This window comes from Aegilops tauschii, chromosome 1 (genome assembly GCF_002575655.3).
Source record: "Aegilops tauschii subsp. strangulata cultivar AL8/78 chromosome 1, Aet v6.0, whole genome shotgun sequence".
Lineage (NCBI taxonomy): Eukaryota > Viridiplantae > Streptophyta > Magnoliopsida > Poales > Poaceae > Aegilops > Aegilops tauschii.
The window spans coordinates 164,766,293-164,789,064 of NC_053035.3; the positions used below are offsets into that span (position 1 = coordinate 164,766,293).

Below are 22,772 nucleotides of genomic sequence, written 5' to 3' on the forward strand. Positions count from 1 at the left end.
AGATTTTGATGTAATATTCTGGCATGGTGAAACAAGTGTCCTGTGTGTATAAGTAGTACGACAGTATCGTTGATAGAATTGCAACTCTTATTGCTGGTTAGGAACTGTCGTTTGATTTCATTCCAACAGTGTCGTGCTTTATTCAAATTTTGTGTATTCGCCTTGTGACAGCATCTAAAACCAGCGCCGTACCGACCGCTTGCAATATGAAAAGCGCAGAGGTAGAACACATGGGCCCCCAAACATGCAGGCGCACCGGCCTGTGGCCCAAAGTCCAAAACCGTGAGCCTATCTGAGTATTTCTTAACTGTACCCCCATAATGCCCGTGCATTGCATGTAACATCAAGATGCATTTGTATGAGTATTTTATCTTATGAGAGAAAAGGATGAACGAGGGAAGGCCTTATTTGCAAATGTGGAGAGGTGTGTGGGTACCTTTTTGCAAAATTGCCATAGTTTCCTTCCTATCCGTCAGATATAAATCGGACGGCCTATATTGCAGGATGGCAGGCACACCATCATCACCAACTCGTCTATACCGTGTTAAAAAAACTCTGTTTTTTATAATTATATATGTTATATATATTCCCCTTGATTTTTCTTATGTATAAAGTTGTGATATAAAAGATCTTTATATTTCTTTACAGGGGAGTATCTCTCTGTCAAAAATATATTTATGTGTAACTAGTTACTCCTGTCTTTCTACTTCCTTTCGCTGATATGTGGGGCATCCGGCAATGGGGTCCACATGCCATATGCACCAAATTAGAGTGCAAAACTGCAGGGTAGACACACCCCGGTCGTAGCGCCGCAGTAATGCCCAATGAGCCATCAAATCACACAAAAAACCCACCTTTCCAGCTTTAGCAGTAAGCTGGACGGACGAAGCGGCAATTTTTCACTGGGCCTGAATCCCCTTCTCCCTCGTCTGCTTGTTCAGACAAAACCCCCGCTCGGCGATTGCATAGGGTTTTCTCATGCAGAACCTGGTAGGAATTCTTCATCCATCCCCGATAAATCCAAGTCCCTTGGTCGCGGGTACTCCTAGGATGGCAGCCGCCGCCGTTGATGCATTTTTCTTCCTACTGAATCTAGTGTGTTTCATTTGCAGTGCCCGAAGTGCGAGGACCCTACAGGTTTCTGCACCCTCGGCAAGACGCCACACTTGTTCCTTCTCATCCTAACACAGGATTTTAAAACGCGCACAGTATGTTACGAGAATCCTCTTTTCTATCCAGGAGGGTGGGGTTTTTTGAACATGTTGTCGACTAATTTGGAAATTTTGATTGCTATATTTGGATAAAAGGTACTAGTACCATGGTTAACACTGACGTGAAGGAGGAAATTACTTCTCGATTTGGATATAGGGAATACATTGTGTTCTCATATTATTTTTCCTGCAGTGCATTCCTTGCTTTGCCAAAACACATGTACTCAAGATGCTCGACCTTGCCATAACTGAATACACCAGTTTAATGGTCACAGTGAAGACAAGCCATGGATATAAGTTTCAAGTTGGGTTCATGAACCAAGAAGATCGCTGTTTTTTTATGGCCGAACTTGGATAAACTTTCTCAACTGTTACGGACTGAAAGTTGGCGCACGAATGTTGATGGAAATAGCAGAACCTGGTCTCATCTTCACTGCGATCTTCCACCCCGACGTTGTTCCAATTGTTCATCCATGTTAGTTTTGTATCTGGTTCTTGCTTCTTGCCTCGATTACTTCTTAATCCACCTATTCTGTCTAACTAATCACAATTTAACTTTAGAAGTAGCAATGAATCTCTCACGAAGATGCTACTTCTAACTAATATTTTCTTACAATTGGTGGCACGTGTAGGTTTTTTCAGAGTTAAGCAGGCTACTCGTTTGTTATTCTATAAGAACTCAGCTGTTACTCATGGCACTGAAGTTGACTTGGACGACATCCACAAGTTCCTACACTTTATTGTTCGTCTTGAGGTCCTTGTGGGGCGTTTCAATGGTGGAAGGCCACGTGGGATATGTGTGCCACTGCTGCACTCGTTGAACAGGTCCAACTATGTTGAGAAACTTATGGTACGAGTTGTTTTCTGTTATATATGTTGTTCATAAACTCTTGCTTATTGCACAGTTTTACAGTTGTGATCTTCTTGAAATAGGAACTGCCCAGTTCTATTGTTCCTATACAGATGCCTGACCATGGTCGGGTCAGACTTGCGCTTGGTCACAACATGATGTTTATGTCGACCTACTCCATTCCCCTTGGAGGTGAAAAGATACTTATTCATGGGTGGTCTCAAATAATGAAGGCCCGTCCATCTTGGAGGACAGAAGATTATGTTCCTGCTTTTCCATGGCTCTAAAGCGAATGTCCTGTTTATTGACCACATTGCGAGATGAAGCCGCTTTCAGAAGGTTGTGGATGCGCGGGGTGGCGCCTGGGCCTTGTCCTGGGGCTTGGCGGCCTCACCCTTTGGTTAACTATAGGCAAAGTAGCACTGTTCGAGGCGTGCTTTGTATGGTTGAACCTATATAAGTACTCATACTACTTTCAGCTATGGTTGTTAAGTGCCCCTGCTGGTTTCAGTTAAGGTTGTTAAGTACTCCTGTTGCTTTTACAGTCTGTCATGTTTCTTCAGTCCTGTCTTCCTCCAGCCGCCAAAACCAAACCAGCGCCGGCGGGGCCGCCTGCTTCTGCCTCCCACGGCTGGTTGTGCCTCAGCGCACGCATCACCGCCCCACCGTCTCCTAAATCATTAGCGCCGACCTCCGAGGCCTCGCCGTCATCCTCCGCGCGCTTTGTTGCGCTCGCCGCGGAGCCGCCCTCTCGTGTTGTCAACATGGCAACAAACAAGAGGAATCAGCAGAGGACTGTACGTGGAAAGGATGACAGTAGGGGCCCACCATGTCCATGGCCGGACGCAAGGAAGTTCCTCATTTTTTGTTATATATATATACTCCATTGGCAGAAAAGGAAAATGCTTCCTGCTAGTGGTTTCCTGACATCTGGGACCCACGACATTGTCAGCGTATATAGTCAATAGACAAGAGAACATCACAAGATCGGCTAACGCCTGGGACGTAGCTGCTCGAGCAGTATTTTTTTTTGTTGAGACGGAGCATGGTTTCAACTGGGCTGTGGCCCGTTTAGCCCAGACTTATATTTTATGTTCACCACATGACCAGCCCAGCTATTTTTTTGTGAAAATGATCCCAGTTTATTTTTTCTGAAGAATACCCAATCTAGGCCTACTTATTTTTCTACGCCCTGATGGGCTGCAACTCTTTCAAGATGCCTGCAAATCTTGAAAGTAATATGAAATGGGCTGTAAATATAAAAACAGATGACAAATTGGCAATTACTTTATAATTTCTGAATTTTTTCACATTTTCAGATTCAAATTTCACTGGGCTTTAACCTAATTTAAACATATATTCAAAGTACTTTAAATCTGGCTCGACATTTCGGTATTAAAAATAGTTTGGAACCCACATAAATATGAGAAATTTTGTTTAAAATTTTAACCCTGGCCCTGGCCAACAAAAAAAACTGACTGCAATAAATTGCATAAGAAGTTGCAATGAGCTATATATAAATTATTAAAAAAATAGGGAATGGTCTGACTTGTGGGCCTATTAAGTTGACGCATATGCAAGAATTTTTTTACTTATTATATACGACAACAAACGATTCTAGCAGACGTAACCGTTGGATGTCAATCCAACGGCCGTCGTGTTTCTTCAATCTCTGATCTTCTTGCTCTAGCCGCCAAATCCAGCGCCGGCGGGACCGCCTGCTCCCGCCTCCCGTGGCCGGCTGTGCTGCCGCGCAGGCCTCACCGGCCCCTACTACTCCCACAGCTGGCCAGGCCATCCCTCTACTCACCCACATCCCTCCACTGTTGTGGCTTCGCCGCCTACGGGTCATTCCCTTCCTGGGTCTCGTCGTCGTCCATCGCGCTGGTGTTCTCGGCACGGTGTGGTCAACATTGTCAACAAACGACAACATCGGAAGAGGGACGTACATGGAGAGGCTGACAGTTGGGACCCACATGGTCCATGGCCGCACGCAAGCAAGTACCTCCTTATTACGCCAAAAAGAATGAATACTCCCGCTGACAGCTCGGACCCACCAGCTATATCTTCGCACACAAGAAAGTGCCTCCTTATTACGCACACAAAAAATGAATACTCCCCCTACTAGCTGGGACCCACCATAGTGGGAGGCTGACTTGTGGGCCTACTAAGTTGACGCGGACGGAGGGCTTTGTCAACTTAGTCAACAAACAATTCTATCACCAGTGACCATTGGATTGTTAACATCCAATGGTCGTCCTGCTTCTTCAACCTCTGATTTTCTTGCTCCGGCCGTCCAAACCACCGCGTGCTCTTGCCTCTCGTGCCGGCTGTGCTGCCGCGGAGGCCTCACCGCCCCATACTACTCCCACCGCTGGCCAGGCCCTGCGGCGACGGCAGCCTCACACCGCAGCCGAACTAGTGAACCCTCGTACTCCTCTCCGCGTGGGCATCCACTGCCGCGTCTTCCCCGGCTCCGCGTCGTTCCCTTCCTAGGCCTCGCCGTCGTCCACCGCCTTGGTGCTCTCGGCGCGGCGTGGTCAATGTGGTCAACGAACGACTTCCATCGGAAGAGTACTGTATGTTGAGAGGCTGACAGCTAGGTCCACGGCCGCAGCAAGGAAGTGCCTCCTTATTATGCGCATAATAATTATTCCTCCACCTGAAAGCAGGGACCCACCGGACGGGCCACCGTATTTCACAAAAAAAAATGTTTCCCCCCTAACTGCTAGGACCCACCAGCTACATCTTCGCACGCAAGGAAGTGCGTCCATATTACGGGCAAAAAAAATGTTTCACCCCCCTGACTGCTGGGACCCACCAGCTACATCTTCGCACGCAAGGAAGTGCCTGATAGTCGGGACCCACCCGGTCGAAGCATACGTAGCGTTGTCATTCTGGTCGCGAACGTGTACGTACATACTGGTCGATCGGTCTATCTGCAGGCTCCATCGATGAACCGTGGCCGTGTAAGGAAGGACAGTGTCGTAGTAGAGGCGCACACGTATCGTAGTAGAGGCGCGCACGTGTTGTAGTAGAGGCGCGCACGTAGCATGTACACGTACGTACAGCGGCCAGGGTTCAAGAAAGTAAATACGGCCACGTACGTACATACGGCCGGGGTCTCGAACGCATACTCGTGCATACGTACGACCAGGGCTCGTGTACATGGCTGGGCCAGAACGGAGAAACTGCGTCGTCGTCGTGTTCATGGGGAGGCAACGGAATGCGTCATGTTCATAGGGAGGCAACGGAACGCGTGCTGTTCATTGGGAGCCAACCGGCTTGGACGGAACAGCCGATGGAAACGAGGCCTGGCGTACCGCAAAACGGAGGAAACGGCCTTGTGTTCGACCGGCCACGGTCGAAATGGGATCCAGTTCATCGGGAGGGGTCTGGCGTACCGCAAAATGGTTGAAACGGGGTCCTGTTAATCGGGAGGGGTGTGGCGTACCGCAAAACAGAGGAAACAGACTTGTGTTGGAGCGCTACGGTCGAAACGGGGGTCCTGTTCATCGGGAGGGGTGTGGCGTACCGCAAAATGGGACTCCACGGGATATTGTTCATCTCCACCGTCGACTGCCTCCACGGGCTACTGTTCATCCACCGTCGACCTCCTCCAGCCTCCACCTGCGACTGCTCATCCACGGGCTCCTGTTCATCCAGCCTCCACCGCTCCTCCACCGGCTACTGTTCAACCAGCCCTCTACACGGGGTCCTGTTCAACCACCCCTCCACAGGCTATTGTTCATCCAGCCCTCCACCGGCTACTGTTCAACTAGCCCTCCACCGGCTACTGTTCAACCAGCCCTCCACGGGGTCCTGTTCATCCAGCCCTCCACGGGGTCCTGTTCATCCACCGGCTCGATCGATCGGGGTCCTGTTCATCCAGCGGCAACGGCCTCTACTACCACGGGGTCCTGTTCATCCAACCCCCCACCAGGAACTCTTCGTCCAGACCCCCCTCCAACAACGCTCACTGTTCATCCAGAGGCAGCATCGATCGGCTTCAGTTAGCAACAGTAGCGAAGGAATCACTCGGGTTCAGTTAACAGCAAGGGATCGATCGATCGCTCGGGTTCAATAACGCGTAGCCAGCAGTGCAATCACTCGGGTTCAGTTAGAGCCCAACGCCTCGCTTGGGTTCAGTTAGAGCGCAACGCCTCGCACACACGCGCGTACGTATGAGAGAAACGCGCATCGCTCGGCCACCGACCACCCACCGTAATCGGGAACTCCCCTGATATTTTCCTCGCTCTCGCTTCTACCACGGTTTTCTCCGTCATGGATGGCCCAAAGAATGTCATGCAGCTGCGTCTCCGGCCCGCCCAGGACGAAAAGCCCATTTTTTGTCATGATTTTTTGTCATAGAAGTAGGAGCCCACCACATCTATAATGATACCGGGTTTTGTCACAATTATCGTCATAGAAGTGTCATAAGCATGACAGAAAAAAAATTGTTCAACCCAAAGTGTCACGGATGTGTCTTTTTTTGTAGTGCTAGATCGATTTTTTTGCCATGGGAAGAGGTGCTTTGTGATGGGTTCGATCTTACGGTGCTTGATCCCAGTGACAGAAGGGGAACCGACACGTATGTATCATTGCTATTAAGGATAACAAGATGCGGTCTATTTCTACATAAATAGATCTTGTCTACATCATGTCATCGTTCTTATTGCATTACTCCGTTTCTCTATGAACTTAATACACTAGATGCATGCTGGATAGCGGTCGATGTGTGGAGTAATAGTAGTAGATGCAGGTAGGAGTCGGTCTACTAATCTTGGACGTGATCACATATAATGATCATTGCCTTGATATCATCATGATTATTTGAAGTTCTATCAATTGCCCAACAGTAATTTGTTTACCCATCGTATGCTATTTTTTCTCAAGAGAAGCCACTAGTGAAATCTACGGCCCCTGGGTCTCTTCTTTATTATATTTGCCTTCACGATATATTTTTATTTGCTTTTATTTTCAGATCTATTAATCCAAAAATACCTTGCTGCAATTTATTATTATTTATTTTATCTCGCGTTCTCGCGAGATCTATTTATCCAATCTACTACAATTTTACCTATCTTTTTACCCATGAGGGATTGACAACCCCTCTCTTATGTCGGGTTGCAAGTATTTGTTCTTTGTGTGCAGGAGTTGTTTACGTGGTGTTGCGTGGTTCTCCTACTGGTTCGATAACCTTGGTCTCATCACTGAGGGAAATACCTACCGTAGTTGTGCTGCATCATCCCTTCCTCTTTGGGGAAATAGCGACGTAGTTCAAGCCGCATCAAGCAGCAATCATCAGGAAGATCTGCATGGCCAACGAAGGAGAGATCATCAGCGACCAGGCCCTTGAAGCGTATGTCGAACTCTTCAAGAAACTCGGACTCCCACATCACAATGATTCTAGCACTGTTTGGTTGGGAACCATCAGTTCTTCCACTCATGGAGCTACCGGCCGGAGTGGATCTAGGCCTCTAGCGCCTCCTAAGTATGGTGGATCTGTAGACCTTGCTCATGGCGATACAACCTCTTAAATTATTGGTGTGGACCGTCCGGGGACTAAACTCTCCGGCGTGTAGGCATTCTATCTACCAAGTGGTAAACTCGGCAAGTCCTAGCATTATATGCTTCCAAGAGACTAAGATGGAGAACATCACTGTGGAACTTGTAAGGCAATGTCTTGGAAATAAATTCAAAAGCTTCTACTATTTGCCTGCGGTGGGTACTAGAGGCGGCATCCTCCTTGCTTGGGATGCTACGGTGGTGCAATTATCAAACCCGCACACCACAACTAATACGCTAACGGTGATGGTCAAACCTGTGGAAGGGCCGGAATGGTGGATCACCGGGGTTTACGTCCCGCAGGGTGATAGAGAGAAGATCGAGTTCCTTCAGGAGATTGTGGAGGTGCGTGAACTGCTGGCAGGCCCATGGTTGCTCGTGGGGGACTTTAACCTCCTGGCCAACCCCGAGGACAAGAACAATGCGGCAATTAATAGGCGGATGATGGCTAGATTCCGTTCAAAACTGAACCAGCTCGAACTCAAGGAGATTCACCTGAATGGGCGTAAATTCACGTGGTCGAATGAAAGGGAGAGGCCGACCCTTGAGAAGATTGATCATATTTTTTGCACCAATTCGTGGGAAGAGGATCACGCCTCAAGTTTTCTAGCAGCATTGGGATCAGCGATATCGGATCACTGCCCTCTCCTCCTGGACCTGGACGAAGACTTCAGATTCGGAAAGCGCTTTCGCTTCAAGGCTTTTTGGACCAAAGCTGAGGGCTTCTTTGACACGGTCACAGAAGCGTGGAACCCCATCCCATCCGTTGGAAACCCGTTTATAGTGTTGGATAACAAGCTAAGAGTGACAGCTAAGCAGCTGCAAAGCTGGAGCGATAGGTGGATCGGCAACGTCAAAATACAAATCTTCGTAGCCTTGGAGATCATCGCGCGATTGGACGTGGCCATGGACTCGCGACATGATGAGGACATCAATACCATTGTTACACCCACAGCCCCTGCTGCTATACATACTGGACCAATTACTAGAGCTCGCGCATGCCAATTGAATTACCAGGTACTTTCGTTTCTTAGTAATGATTCTAATGTTCATGAGAATATGATGTTGCCTAAATTGGATACATTTGTTTTGCTTACAAATGAAGGGCCTGACATGGATAAGAGGGATGAACACTTGAGCAAGACCAAGCAGGGAGATGATGGCATGCGTAAGGGGATCAAGAACGGAGTTACAAGTGATGATTTCAGCACTTTGAAGCCACCATAAGGAGTGCATGAAGCCTTGGACGAAATATACAAGATGCCACTTCATAAATTTCGTCCAGAGGCTATTCTAGGTGCCGCGTCACCTTATTATTGGGCCAGGCCCATGTATTTTTGAAATACTTAAGTATAGGTTGTTTTTAGAGTCCGTATGTGTGTGGAAACAAGAGTTAGGGTTGGTTTCGGACCCCTCCTCCAAGGGCCACAAAATTTCCCCTCTTCCTCCATATAAACAGCCCTTAGGGCGTCATTTAGACTTTGGGTTTTGTTTAGATTAAAGTTCCCCATAGCTGCAACTTTGCGTACTTCATTTGTGTTCAACGACCAGACAAAGGCGTCACAGAACCCCACCTTGATCAATAAAGCTTTCCTCTTATATTCGCAATATCCAGATTGCAATCTTAGTTTCTTGCTTGTTCTTCGTTTGCCTGCAAGAAACAGACCTTCGTGGTCAGGTTGATCGTGCTCCGGCGTGGTCAATAACCTCTCGGAGTTGGTTTAGCGATTGCTAAGGCGCGACGTCCTCGCACGTTCGTAGTCGGATCGTCAAAGTCGACTTCCTCCAAAACGATAGCCACAATCTCATCGAAAGACGGGACACCTTTGCCTCTATCAAGTGGTATCAGATTTCCAGGTTGCTCGGTGAGATTTTACAGTTTTTCGTAGTTTAGATTGAGTCTGTTCTTCATACCTATAGTCCACGAAAAAATCCAAAAAAATTAGGGTTAGTTCATCCTATCCGAACCAATCTGAGCCTTTGCATAATCTTTTCTGTATTTGCTTTGTTGAATTTGCGGTTGCATCGTCGTGTCAAGTTACTGGTCTTAGCATCTAGTCCTTTAGAGTTTCGAGTTCTGTTCACAGGTTGTCACGTCGCCGCTGCCATATATCACCACCACATCATCATCATCGCCGCTGCCATATGTCACCACCGCATCATCATCATCGACGCTGCCATATACCACCATCACATATTCACCGCCAATCCGAGTCCATATACGCCACCAAATATCAGTCGCCATCACGCCAATCCGAGTCCACCTGCAACATATATCCGCCACCAGTCTGAGTTCCACCAGATTCATCTCCGCCACCAGTCCGAGATTCCACCAGATTCATCTCCGCCACCAGTCCTAGTGAAAGAACATGCGGTGCCCCATGTTTGGTTTTGGTAATTGACGACAATCTCTATGGACTAATGGTTGCCTTGAGTTATATTTGAAGGATTTGTCCATAGGCATTTCTTGAAGTCCATGTGTTGGTTTCAAGGAGTTTATCCAAATATTGGTCATGTGAGAGTTGAGCTTATTGCAAGCATGTCTTGAAGAAGAAGATTGTGTGATCATTCATGTTTACCTTCAAGACATCATCCAAATGAAGAGAGTTGGAAAGAGTCAATGTTGATCAAGACTAAGTCAAGAGTGAATCAAGTTGATCAACACACAAAGCGCACAAGATGTACCGAGGGATCAAGCGATCCCATGGTATGGTAAGCATTGTCAATTACGCTTTGTGTACTAACCCATGGTCTTCGTGAGAGTTCTTTGTGGGGTTAGGTTGCGGTGTGCAAGTTCAAGTGAAGCGGGCAAGTTCAAGTAAAGCATCACGAAGAGATCAAATGCTTGAAGCCATTGTAGTGACAATGGACTTGTGAAGATGTGCGGAAGGGTGGCTCAGCCATAGTGGAATATGGGGGAGCAATCAACTAGTCTTCATCGAGCCAACGCAATCAAGAAAGGTGGTCCATCTTGAGGGAGTCAAGATCGTCATCATCTAGCTCAAGTGGACCATGTGCAAGGCAAAGGTTTGCTCTTGATAGGTTTTCTATTTTACCGGTCTCATGATGGTAGTTGGGAGACCGGGTTATAGGATCGATTGTCGTACTATCAAGGGGGGCTCTCGATGAGTAGCTTGCTCGTATCATTCATAGAGAGCTCAAACCATTGCATCCTTGCATCATCTTTATTGGTTCTTGTTTGGTTCTTCTCTTTGTGAGTTTTGGAGCTTATGGTCATCTTGATGACAAGCTCGAGTTCATCGAAAACGGAGTTCACTCGCATCTTCTATGATGTTTTCGATGTTGGAAGGTTATGCCGGTTCTTCTCGGTTGGAGGTTTCACTCCTCTATTTTGTTGGCATACCTTCCTTGCCTCTTCTTACTATAACCATATGTTTTCGATGTTGGAAGGTTATGCCGGTTCCAACAAGCTTGAGTTTGCTCAATTCGGAGCTCATATGCAGAAGTTATGGCAGTTTTGGTTTCCCGTGGAGTATTCTTGTTTTCGTGGAAGTGGCTTTAGGATAGTACCCAGCGGTAGTACCGCTTAGGGGTCACAAGCGGCAGTACCGCTCCGCAGCGGTAGTACCGCTGGTGGGTCCTCAGCAGTAGTACCACTACGGTACTAGGCCCCTACCGCGTCGACTCGAGGGGTCATTTTTCGTGTCGGATAGTGCGGTACTTCGCAGCGGCAGTAGGGCGGCAGTACCGCTCACGAGCGGTAGTACCGCCCAACCACCGCGGCAGTACCACTCGGGTCTGTCACTCTCCCGCCCTCCAGACTCCACGGTAGTACCGCCCGGGGGAGCGGTAGTACCGCTCTGATCAGCGGTAGTACCGCTACCTCCTGCGGTAGTACCGCCCTCTGCGGGGCTGTTTTGGGGGTAACAGTTGGATTGTTCCCCCCACTATATAAGGGGGTCTTCTTCCCCATTCTACCTTATCCTTTGAGCTCGTGTTCTTCCCCCATTGTTGACCTTCTTCGAGCTTGCTAACTCTCAATCCCTCCATGGATTCTTGCTAGTTTTTGAGGGAAAAGAGAGAGGAGATATAGATCCACATTTCCACCAATCACTTTCTCCTCTTTGTGTGGGGAACCCCTTGGATCTAGATCTTGGAGTTCTTGGTGTTCTCCTTCTTGTTCTTCCTCTCTTTTTCCTCCCTAGCATTAGTTGCTTTGGTGGGATTTGAGAGAGAAGGACTTGGGCACTCTGTGTGCCCGCCATTGCATTTGGTGCATCGGTTTGAGTTCTCAACGGTGATACGTGGAAGTTACAAGTTGAGAAGCTTATTACTCTTGGGTGCTTGGTGCCCTTGAGCTTGTTCCTCTTGGGTGCTTGGGCGCCCTAGACGGTTGGTGGTGTTCGGAGCTCAATCATTGTGGTGTAAAGCTCCGGGCAAGCGTCGGGGTCTCCAATTAGGTTGTGGAGATCGCCCCGAGCAATTTGACGGGTACCGGTGACCGCCCCCAAGGGTTGCCAAAGTGTACGGGTTCGGTGACCGCCCCCAAGGGTTGCCATTTGTACGGGTTCGGTGACCGCCCTCAAGGGTCCCTTAGTGGAATCACGGCATCTTGCATTGTGCAAGGGCGTGAGGAGATTACGGTGGCCCTAGTGGCTTCTTGGGGAGCATTGTGCCTCCACACCGCTCCAAATGGAGATTAGCATCCGCAAGGGTGTGAACTTCGGGATACATCGTCGTCTCCGCGTGCCTCGGTTACCTCTTACCCGAGCCCTTTACTTATGCACTTTACTTTGTGATAGCCATATTGTTTCTTGTTATATCTTGCTATCACCTAGTTGTTTATCTTGCTTAGCATAAGTTGTTGGTGCACATAGGTGAGCCTAGTTGTTGTAGGTTTTGTGCTTGACAAATTAACTGCTAGGTTTATTCCGCATTTGTTCAAGCCTAAACCGTAATTATTTTAAATCGCCTATTCACCCCCCTCTAGGCGACATCCACGATCTTTCACCTAGTCCGAGTCCAGTAATTGTTGCTTTGTTTTTGATTTCCAGATCACGCGATACTCCGAGTCATGACAAAGTAGGACTCCCCAACTTCCGAGCCATCCGCAGAAGAAAAAGAGTTCCAGTTTCAAACAAAAAAACTAAGTCTGGAAAATTCTGGCTAGGCAGTTTTTAGGATATTTGTAGACTTTTTCGAAAAAAAATTGTTGCGGAGCAAAAAAAAGAGAGGAAAAAGGTGCAAAAAAGGAAAAAAAATTCAGAGTGTGCTCCTCCCTTGTTTACGTGCAGCGCCGTGATTTTGTTAGTGTTCTAGGCTCGCGTCTCTAGTACGGTCTAGCCTAGGACCAGCACAGTACCGTCGTTGAGCGTTATTCAACTTTGCCTATCTGAATTGATTATTGCTGACCCTTTTTGCTACCATATTATAAGCCTTCCCAGCTCCACATACATCTACATCGTGCGTTTGACTCTCCTGGTAATCGCTCTATCCAAGTTTTGAGAGTTTTGACTACATCGGTTGCCGATCACCGCCTGCTGCTGGGTAAGAACTAGTAAGAATTTGAGATTTGCTTGACGGATTTGTGACACCCACCACCACCACCATTTGTTAGTAGTCTGTAGAATCCTATTCTTGTGTATTTCTATTGCTGCTAACCATGCCAGGATCACAAGCCGACGAGATTGACTGAGAGAACTTAACGAACAAGGAGCTTCATGATAAGTTTCAGCAAATGATGACTGAACAGGTGCAAGATGTGCTGAACAATTTTGAAGAGGCCATGGAGAAGATCACTGGCCTTGAGAAGACGTTCGAAACAAAGCTCGATAACAGATTTAATGAACTGCTTGCGCGTCTTCCACCACCGGCCGCACCTGCCGCACCTCTGCAACAACAACAACTACTACTACTACTACTACCACCTCCACGTCGCGAAACAGCCCTCCGCCGAGCGAGCCGTGTCCTTCTTCAGCCTGGCCAAACTGTTGGTGCTGCTGTTGATACTTCTGTGGCTCCTGCTGCTGATGCGGAGGATGATTATGCGGGAGATTACGAGAATGAGGTTGATCAAAATCAGAACTACGCGCAACCACCAGCACCACAACCACCACGTCGTCCACATGCAAATAATCACAATGGTAGGGCTCTTCCTCAGGTACGAGATCATGACCATCTTCCTAAACTGAAATTGAATATTCCACCATTTGAGGGTAGATATGTTCCTGATATATATCTTACTTGGGAGTTAGAAACTGAACAACGATTTACATGTTTACAATATCCTGAGGAGAGACGTGTTCCTGCTGCTGTTTGTGCTTTCACTAGCTTTGCATGTGTTTGGTGGTCTATCCCAGCTACTTGGGCTACTTTGAAAACTGCTATGCGTACTCGTTGGGTTCCACCATATTATCAACATGAATTAATTCAAAAATTGCAGCGTTTGAGACAAGGAAAAAATTCTGTAGAAGAATATTATCAGGAAATACAAACTGGCATGATTAGGTGTGGTATTGTTGAGGAGAATGAAGCTATGCTTGTGCGTTTTATGGGTGGATTAAATAGAGAGATTCAAACCATTCTAGAGTATAAGGAGTATAATAATATCACTCGTTTATTCCATCTTGCTTGTAAAGCTGAACGTGAAGTGCAGGATCGACAGGCATTGACGCGAACTAACTTTTTTGCAGGTCGATCTTCATCATGGACACCACGTGTATCCTCTACTTCCACTGCACCAGCACCTCCATCAGGTGCCACCTCCAGCCGTGATACAAGAAAGCAGGCACAACCACCACTATCTGCCAAGAGCACACCTGCCGGGGCTGCGTAGAACTCTTCTTCTTCCATGGCATCAACAGGGCACACAAGTGATATTATTTGTCGTTGTTGTAAGGGAAGAGGACATTTTGCGAGAGAATGCAAATTTTAGCGTGTGATGATTGCTACTGAGGATGGTGGGTATGAGTCCGCTAGTGACTATGACGAGGAGACTTTGGCTCTTATTACACATGAAGAACACGGTGGAGATGATTCTGATCATGAGATGCAATACATGGCTGCTGAAGATGCTGACAGGTATGAATGTTTAGTTGCTCAACGTGTTTTGAGTGTGCAGGTTACACAAGCTGAGCAAAATCAGAGGCATAATTTGTTCCATACAAAGGGAGTTGTGAAGGAACGTTCTGTTCGTGTCATCATAGATGGAGGGAGTTGCAACAACTTGGCTAGCATGGAGATGGTGGAGAAGCTATCTTTCACCACAAGACCACATCCACATCCTTACTACATCCAATGGTTCAACAACAACGGCAAGGTTAAGGTAACACGTACTGTTCATGTGCATTTTAGTATCTCTACATATGATGATTATGTTGATTGTGATGTGGTACCTATGCAAGCATGTTACTTATTACTTGGTAGACCATGGCAATTTGATAAAAATTCTGTACACCATGGTAGAAACAATCAGTATACTCTTGTTCATAAGGACAAAAATATTACTTTGCTTCCTATGACTCCTGATTCCATTTTGAAAGATGATATTAATAGAGCTAATAAAGCAAAATAGGAGCAAAATAAGAGTGAAAATCAGATTGTGGCAAAAGAATTTGAGAACAAATGAAGCCTAATAATAAACCATCTAGTGTTGCTTCTGAAATTAAATTGAAAAGTGCATGTTTACTTGCCACCAAATCTGATATTGATGATCTAGATTTTAGCAAATCTGTTTGCTATGCTTTTGTGTGCAAAGAGGCATTATTTTCATTCGAGGACGTGTCTTCCTCTTTGCCTCCTGCTGTCACTAACATTTTGCAGGAGTTCGCTGACGTCTTTCCACAAGACGTGCCACCGGGATTACCACCTATTCGAGGGATTGAGCACCAAATTGACTTAATTCCCGGTGCATCATTGCCCAACCGTGCACCATACCGTACCAATCCAGAAGAGATGAAGGAGATTGTGCGTCAAGTACAAGAGCTGCTCGACAAAGGTTATATACGTGAATCCCGTAGTCCTTGTGTTGTTCCTATCATTTTAGTGCCGAAAAAGGATGGTACGTCGCGTATGTGCGTTGATTGTAGAGGCATTAACAATACTACTATTCGTCATCGTCATCCTATTCCTAGGCTAGATGATATGCTTGATGAATTGAGTGGCTCTACAATATTCTCCAAAGTTGATTTGCGTAGTGGATACCATCAAATTCATATGAAATTGGGAGATGAATGGAAAACAACATTTAAAACTAAGTTTGGATTATATGAGTGGTTAGTCATGCCTTTTGGGTTAACTAATGCACCTAGTACTTTCATGAGATTAATGAACGAAGTTTTACGTGCTTTCATTGGACGATTTGTGGTAGTTTACTTTGATGACATATTGATTTATAGCAAATCTTTGGAGGAACATTTGGAACATTTACGTGCTATTTTCATTGCTCTATGTGATGCACGTTTGTTTGGTAACCTTGGGAAGTGCACCTTTTGCACCGACCGAGTATCTTTTCTTGGCTATGTTGTTACTCCACAGGGGATTGAAGTTGATAAAGCCAAGATTGAAGCTATTGATAGTTGGCCGCAGCCCAGAACGGTCACACAAGTGAGGAGTTTCCTTGGCCTCGCTCGGTTCTATAGGTGTTTTGTGAGAGATTTCAGCACCATTGCTGCACTTCTCAACAAGCTTACAAAGAAGGATGTGCCTTTTGTTTGGGGTACCGCACAGGAAGAAGCCTTCACGGTATTGAAAGATAAGTTGACACATGCTCCTTTACTCCAACTTCCTGATTTTAATAAGACTTTTGAGCTTGAATGTGATGCTAGTGGAATTGGATTAGGAGGTGTGTTATTACAAGATGGCAAACCTGTTGCATACTTTTCTGAAAAATTGAGTGGGTCTAGTCTGAACTATTCTACTTATGATAAAGAATTATATGCTCTTGTTCGGACCTTAGAAACATGGCAACATTATTTATGGCCCAAAGAATTTGTTATACATTCTGATCATGAATCTTTGAAACACATTAAAAGTCAAGCAAAACTGAACCGTAGACATGCTAAATGGGTTGAATTCATTGAGACTTTCCCTTATGTCATTAAACACAAGAAGGGTAAAGAAACTGTTATTGCTGATGCATTGTCTCGTCGTTATACTATGCTTTCACAACTTGACTTTAAAATATTTGGTTTGGAGACCATCAAAGATCAATATGTGCATGATGCTGAATTTAAAGATGTATTGCAGAATTGTAAAGAAGGTAGAACATGGAACAAGTTCGTCGTTAACGATGGATTTGTGTTTCGTGCTAACAAGCTCTGCATTCCAGCTAGCTCCGTTCGTCTTTTTTTGTTGCAGGAGGCGCATGGAGGAGGACTAATGGGACACTTTGGCGTGAAGAAGACGGAGGATATACTTGCTACACATTTCTTTTGGCCAAAGATGAGAAGGGATGTTGAGCGTTTTGTTGCTCACTGCACTACATGTCAAAAAGCTAAGTCACGACTCAATCCTCATGGTTTATATATGCCTTTGCATGTACCTAGTGTTCCTTGGGAGGATATATCTATGGACTTTGTTTTAGGTTTACCTCGAACAAAGAAGGGGAGGGATAGCATATTTGTTGTCGTGGATAGGTTCTCGAAAATGGCACACTTTATACCATGTCATAAAAGCGATGATGCTGTTAATGTTGCTGATTTGTTCTTTCGTGAAATTATTCGCTTGCATGGTGTGCCAAATACTATTGTTTTAGATCGTGATACTAAATTTCTTAGCCACCTTTGGAGATGTTTATGGGCTAAGTTGGGGACTAAACTGCTTTTTAGTACTACTTGTCACCCCCAAACTGATGGTCAAACTGAAGTAGTCAATAGAACATTGTCTACTATGCTTAGGGCTGTTTTGAGGAATAATAAGAAAATGTGGGAAGAATGCTTGCCTCATATTGAATTTGCTTATAATCGTTCGTTGCATTCTACTACTAAGATGTGCCCTTTTGAAATTGTGTATGGTTTCCTACCTCGTGCACTCATTGATTTGTTGCCTCTTCCATCTTCGGAGAAGGTTAATTTTGATGCTAAACAACGTGCTGAATTGATCTTAAAAATGCATGAGTTAACTAAGGAAAACATTGAGCGTATGAATGCTAAATATAAACTTGCTGGAGATAAGGGTAGAAAACATGTTGTCTTTGCACCTAGAGATCTTGTTTGGTTACATTTGCGTAAGGATAGGTTTCCTAATTTGCGCAAACCAAAGCTAATGCCACGTGATGATGGTCCTTTTAAGGTGTTAGAGAAAATAAATGATAATGCATATAAACTTGAGCTGCCTGCAGATTTTGGGGTTAGTCCCACTTTTAACATTGCAGATTTGAAGCCTTATTTGGGTGAGGAAGATGAGCTTCCGTCGAGGACGACTTCATTTCAAGAAGGGGAGGATGATGAGGACATCAATACCATTTTTACACCCACAGCCCCTGCTGCTATACATACTGGACCAATTACTAGAGCTCGCGCACGCCAATTGAATTACCAGGTACTTTCGTTTCTTGGTAATGATTCTAATGTTCATGAGAATATGATGCTGCCTAAATTGGACACATTTGTTTTGCTTACAAATGAAGGGCCTGGCATGGATAAGAGGGATGAAAACTGGAGCAAGACCAAGCAGGGAGATGATGGCATGCACAAGGGGATCAAGAACGGAGTTACAAGTGATGATTTCAGGACTTTGAAGCCACCATAAGGAGTGCATGAAGCCTTGGACGAAATATACAAGATGCCACTTCATAAATTTCGTCCAGAGGCTATTCTAGGTGCTGCGTCACCTTATTATTGGGCCAGGCCCATGTATTTTCGAAATACATAAGTATAGGCTGTTTTTAGAGTCCGTATGTGTGGGAAAACAAGAGATAGGGTTGGTTTCGGACCCCTTCCCCAAGGGCCACGAAATTCCCCCCTCTTCCTCCATATATACAGCCCTTAGGGCACCTTTTAGACTTTGGGTTTTGTTTAGATTAAAAGTTTGCCATAGCTGCAACTTCGCGTACTTCGTTTGTGTTCAACAACCAGACAAAGGCATCACAGAACCCCACCTTAATCAATATAGCTTTCCTCTTATATTCGCAATATCCAGATTGCAATCTTAGTTTCTTGCTTGTTCTTCGTTTGCCTGCAGGAAACAGACCTTCGTGGTCAGGTTGATCGTGCTCCGGCGTGGTCAATAACCTCTCGGAGTTGGTTTAGCGATTGCTAAGGCGCGACGTCCTCGCACGTTCGTAGTCGGATCGTCAAAGTCGACTTCCTCCAAAACGATAGCCACAATCTCATCGAAAGACGGGACACCTTTGCCTCTATCATGACAACTGACGACCAGGGAAATCACACTAAGGAGAACCTTGAAACACAAATTACTTGGCTTGTGCTCACTGGAGCGCTCCATAGCACGACAACGACCGAGATTGCTTTATCTGCGCGAAGGGGACGCCATACCTCATTCTTCTAGCAGCATGCACGCCACTGGACTAGGAAAAACATGATTCTCACCCTCAATCATAATGACCGGATCATCACGGGCCAGGAGGAGCTGACCGAAGTAGTGGACAACTTCTATGGCGACCTCTTTGGACACGCGCTGGCGAGGGCTCACTGCCTGGACCTAGACAAATTGGAACCGCCGAGCAAGCAACTGGAGCACCTGGAGAGGCCGTTTCTGGCACAAGAAGTGGAGAGGGTGGTAAAAGCGATGCCACTTGACAAGGCGCCGAGGCCGGATGGATTCACCGGCCGGTTTTACGCTACATGTTGGCACATCATCAGAGACGATTTCATGCGTGCTATGGACATGTTCCACCGCGATGACATGAGAGGCCTCGGTGCAATAAACAAGCCATAGTCACATTACTACCCAAGAGAGCTGGTGCCATAGAACTGCAAGACTTCCGACCGGTGAGCCTAGTCCACGGGGCCATCAAAATCTTCGACAAGGTACTTGCAGATAGACTTGCGGAGGAGCTGCCAACCATTGTGGGAACTCATCAGAGCGCTTTTGTTAAAGGAAGACTACCGCATGACAACTTTATGTTGGTCCAAAGCACGACGCGTAGGCTACATGCTATGTGAGAACCTTCAATCATGCTAAAGTTGGACATCACCAAAGCATTCGACTCAGTCCAATGGCCATTCCTCATTGAGACGATGACACATCTTGGCTTCGGTGGAAAATGGACATCTTGGATCTGTGGACCGCTAGGAACCACAACCACTAAGATCACAGTCAATGGTATACCGGGGAGGAGTATTTACAACTGTCAAGGGCTACACCAGGGAGATCCGGTATCTCTAATGCTTTTCATCATGATCATGGAGCCCCTCAATAAAATGTTCGACCTTGCCACGACCCGAGGCCTACTTTCTCCTCTGGCAAAAACAAGAATAAGGCAAAGGATATCTATGTTTGCAGATGATGTGATGATCTTCATCAAGCCGCATGACGTGGAATTAAGGACCTGCTCGATAATATTAGAGATGTTTGGAGAAGCATCGTGTCTCAAGGTCAATCTCATGAAGAGTGCGGCAATCCCCATAAGCTGCTCAAGTGATGACGTAGCGGCTGTCCAATCTACCATGAGATGCCAGATTGTATCCTTCCCATGTAAGTACCTCGGCTTACCAATAACCCTCAGGAAGAAAACGACATCGCAGCTGCATGATTTGGTGGACCAACTGGCCGCGCGCTTGCCCACCTGGCATGCATCATCCCTACCCAAAAGTGGGCGTCTGTTGTTGGTGCAGTCGGTCTTGTGCATGATCCCGATCCACGCAATGATGGCACTGGACATCCCGCCAAAGATGCTTACGACAATGACGAAACTATGCAAAGGATTCTTGTGGTGTGGAAAAGACAAGGCCAATGGTGGAAATTGCGCGGTGTCATGGGATACCGTATGCAAACCAAAGTGGGTAGGAGGACTAGGATTGCTGAAAGTGCAACTAATCCCCGAGTGGTTTTGGTAATTCATAACAACATATAACTCATTGAACTAATATCTATTCAAGTTAAATATTTCAGAAAGTTCAATGATTGGCATGGCATGGACTAGAGATGTGGACCCCTCAAAATGCTAAGGACAAAGATTGGCAAAAGCTCAAGACTCTTTATTCCTATTTTAGTGATCCAAGATCACATTGAGTCCATAAGAAAAGCCATTACTATTAAAAGGGGATGAGGTGTTGCTTAATGGTCTACTTGCTCAAAGTGCTTAGTGATATGCTCCAAAGCCCTCAACCACTTTCTCAAATTCTAAATATGTCCAAAACCTAAAGTCAACTCGGCCCCATCGATTTGATCTATCTGGCGCCACCGAGTTCCTTTGACATAGCCACTGCCAGAAACCCTAGTCAATTCGGTCTCACCAATCGGGATCTCGGTCTCACCGAGATGGCAATGCAAACTCTCTGTTTCCCTTCGTAACATTTCAGTCTTATCGGATGAGCGACCGGTCCCACCGAGTTCACAATGCAAACTCTCTGTTTCCCTTCGTAACGTTTCAGTCTTACCGAAATGAGCGATCGGTCCCACCGAGTTTGCCTGACCAACTCCGTGTTTGCTCATTGCTGAAATCGGTCCCACCGAGTTCATGCAATCGGTCACACCGAGATGAGGTTTTGCCCTAACCCTAGCACATTAGTCCCACCAAGTTGATCATGTGGGTCCCACCGAGAATCCTAACGTTCACATTTTGAACTGAATCGGTCTCACCGAGTTCTCCTATTCGGTCTGACCGAGTTGGGTTAAATGTGTGTAACGGTTAGATTTTGTGTGTAGGCTATATACACCCCTCCACCCCTTCTCTATTTAAGAGAGAGCCATCAGAACGTGCCTACACTTCCACTACTCATTTTCTGAGAGAGAACCACCTACTCATGTGTTGAGACCAAGACATTCCAATCCAACCACAAGAATCTTGATCTCCAGCCTTCCCCAAGTTGCTTTCCACTCAAATCATCTTTCCACCATAGCCAAATCTGTGTGAGAGAGTTGAGTGTTGGGGAGACTATCATTTGAAGCACAAGAGCAAGGAGTTCATCATCATCACACTATCTATTACCTTTTGGAGAGTGGTGTCTCCTAGATTGGTTAGGTGTCACTTGGGAGCCTCCGACAAGATTGTGGAGTTGAACCAAGGAGTTTGTAAGGGCAAGGAGATCGTCTACTTCGTGAAGATCTACCCGAGTGAGGCAAGTCCTTCGTGGGCGATGGCCATGGTGGGATAGACAAGGTTGCTTCTTCGTGGACCCTTCGTGGGATGGAGCCCTCCGAGGACTCGCGCAACCGTTACCCTTCGTGGTTTGAAGTCTCCATCAACGTGGACGTATGATAGCACCACCTATCGGAACCACGCCAAAAATCTCCGTGTTTACATTGCATTTGCCTTCTCTAAACCCTTCCCTTTACCTTCATATGCAATGTTTTACTTTCCGCTACTACACTCTTAGAATTGCATGTGTAGGTTGATTGCTTGACTTGTGCTAAGTTGCTAAAATCAGCCAAGACTTAAAATTGGGAAAAGGCTTGATTTTTATTTGGTCGAGTAGTCTAATCACCCCCTCCAGACCTACTTTTGATCCTACAATTGCCAAACCTCGGGTGGTAAAACTGTGCTTTGCAGGCAAGATGGTCGTGGTTGCAACGTACGGACCCCTCGCGGCCTTGGAGTGAATTCCAAATCAAGGTGCCCAAGGACTCCATGGAACTGTTCAGGGTGGCTGCCAACACCACTATAGGTAATGGCCGCACGGTCTTGTTCTGGGAGGATCGTTGGCTTCAGGGATACCGAGTGCAAGAGCTAGCACCGGGGATATACAGGGACGTGGCGAACAGAATCAGAAAGACGAAAACTATACAAGACGCGCTAACGCATGGTTCCTAGGCGCATGACTTTGGCCTTGAGTTGACGGGGGAGCAGCTGCTCGAGTTCTTCGATATATGGGACCACACAGCCACGGTTCAGCTAGACGATGAGATCCGAGACACAATATCATGGGCGTGGGAGAAGGACGGATGTTTCTCAACAAGATCAGCATATGCCGCCAAGTTATGGGGAAATGAAGTATCCCCGACTGCAAACTTCACATGGAAATCGCGAGCCCCATCCGATGCAAATTCTTCTCCTGGCT

The 22,772-nt window shown here is 46.3% G+C and overlaps 1 protein-coding gene across 1 annotated transcript; it reads left to right on the plus strand.

Moving 5' to 3' along the window:
• Positions 1–7,710: 7,710 nt before the first annotated feature.
• LOC141027904 (uncharacterized) lies at positions 7,711–19,488 on the plus strand. The gene is made up of 2 exons (XM_073505511.1): positions 7,711–8,571; positions 19,099–19,488. The coding sequence occupies exons 1-2, from the start codon at positions 7,711–7,713 to the stop codon at positions 19,486–19,488; spliced, it is 1,251 nt and encodes a 416-aa protein (XP_073361612.1).
• Positions 19,489–22,772: the final 3,284 nt, after the last annotated feature.

Coding starts and splice junctions, on each gene's coding strand:
- LOC141027904 (XM_073505511.1), top strand. CDS start 7,711: ATGGAGAACATCACTGTGGAACTTGTAAGGCAATGTCTTGGAAATAAA. Junction 8,572..19,098: donor ATGAGGACATCAATACCATT/GTTACACCCACA, acceptor TCATTCTTCTAG/CAGCATGCACGCCACTGGAC.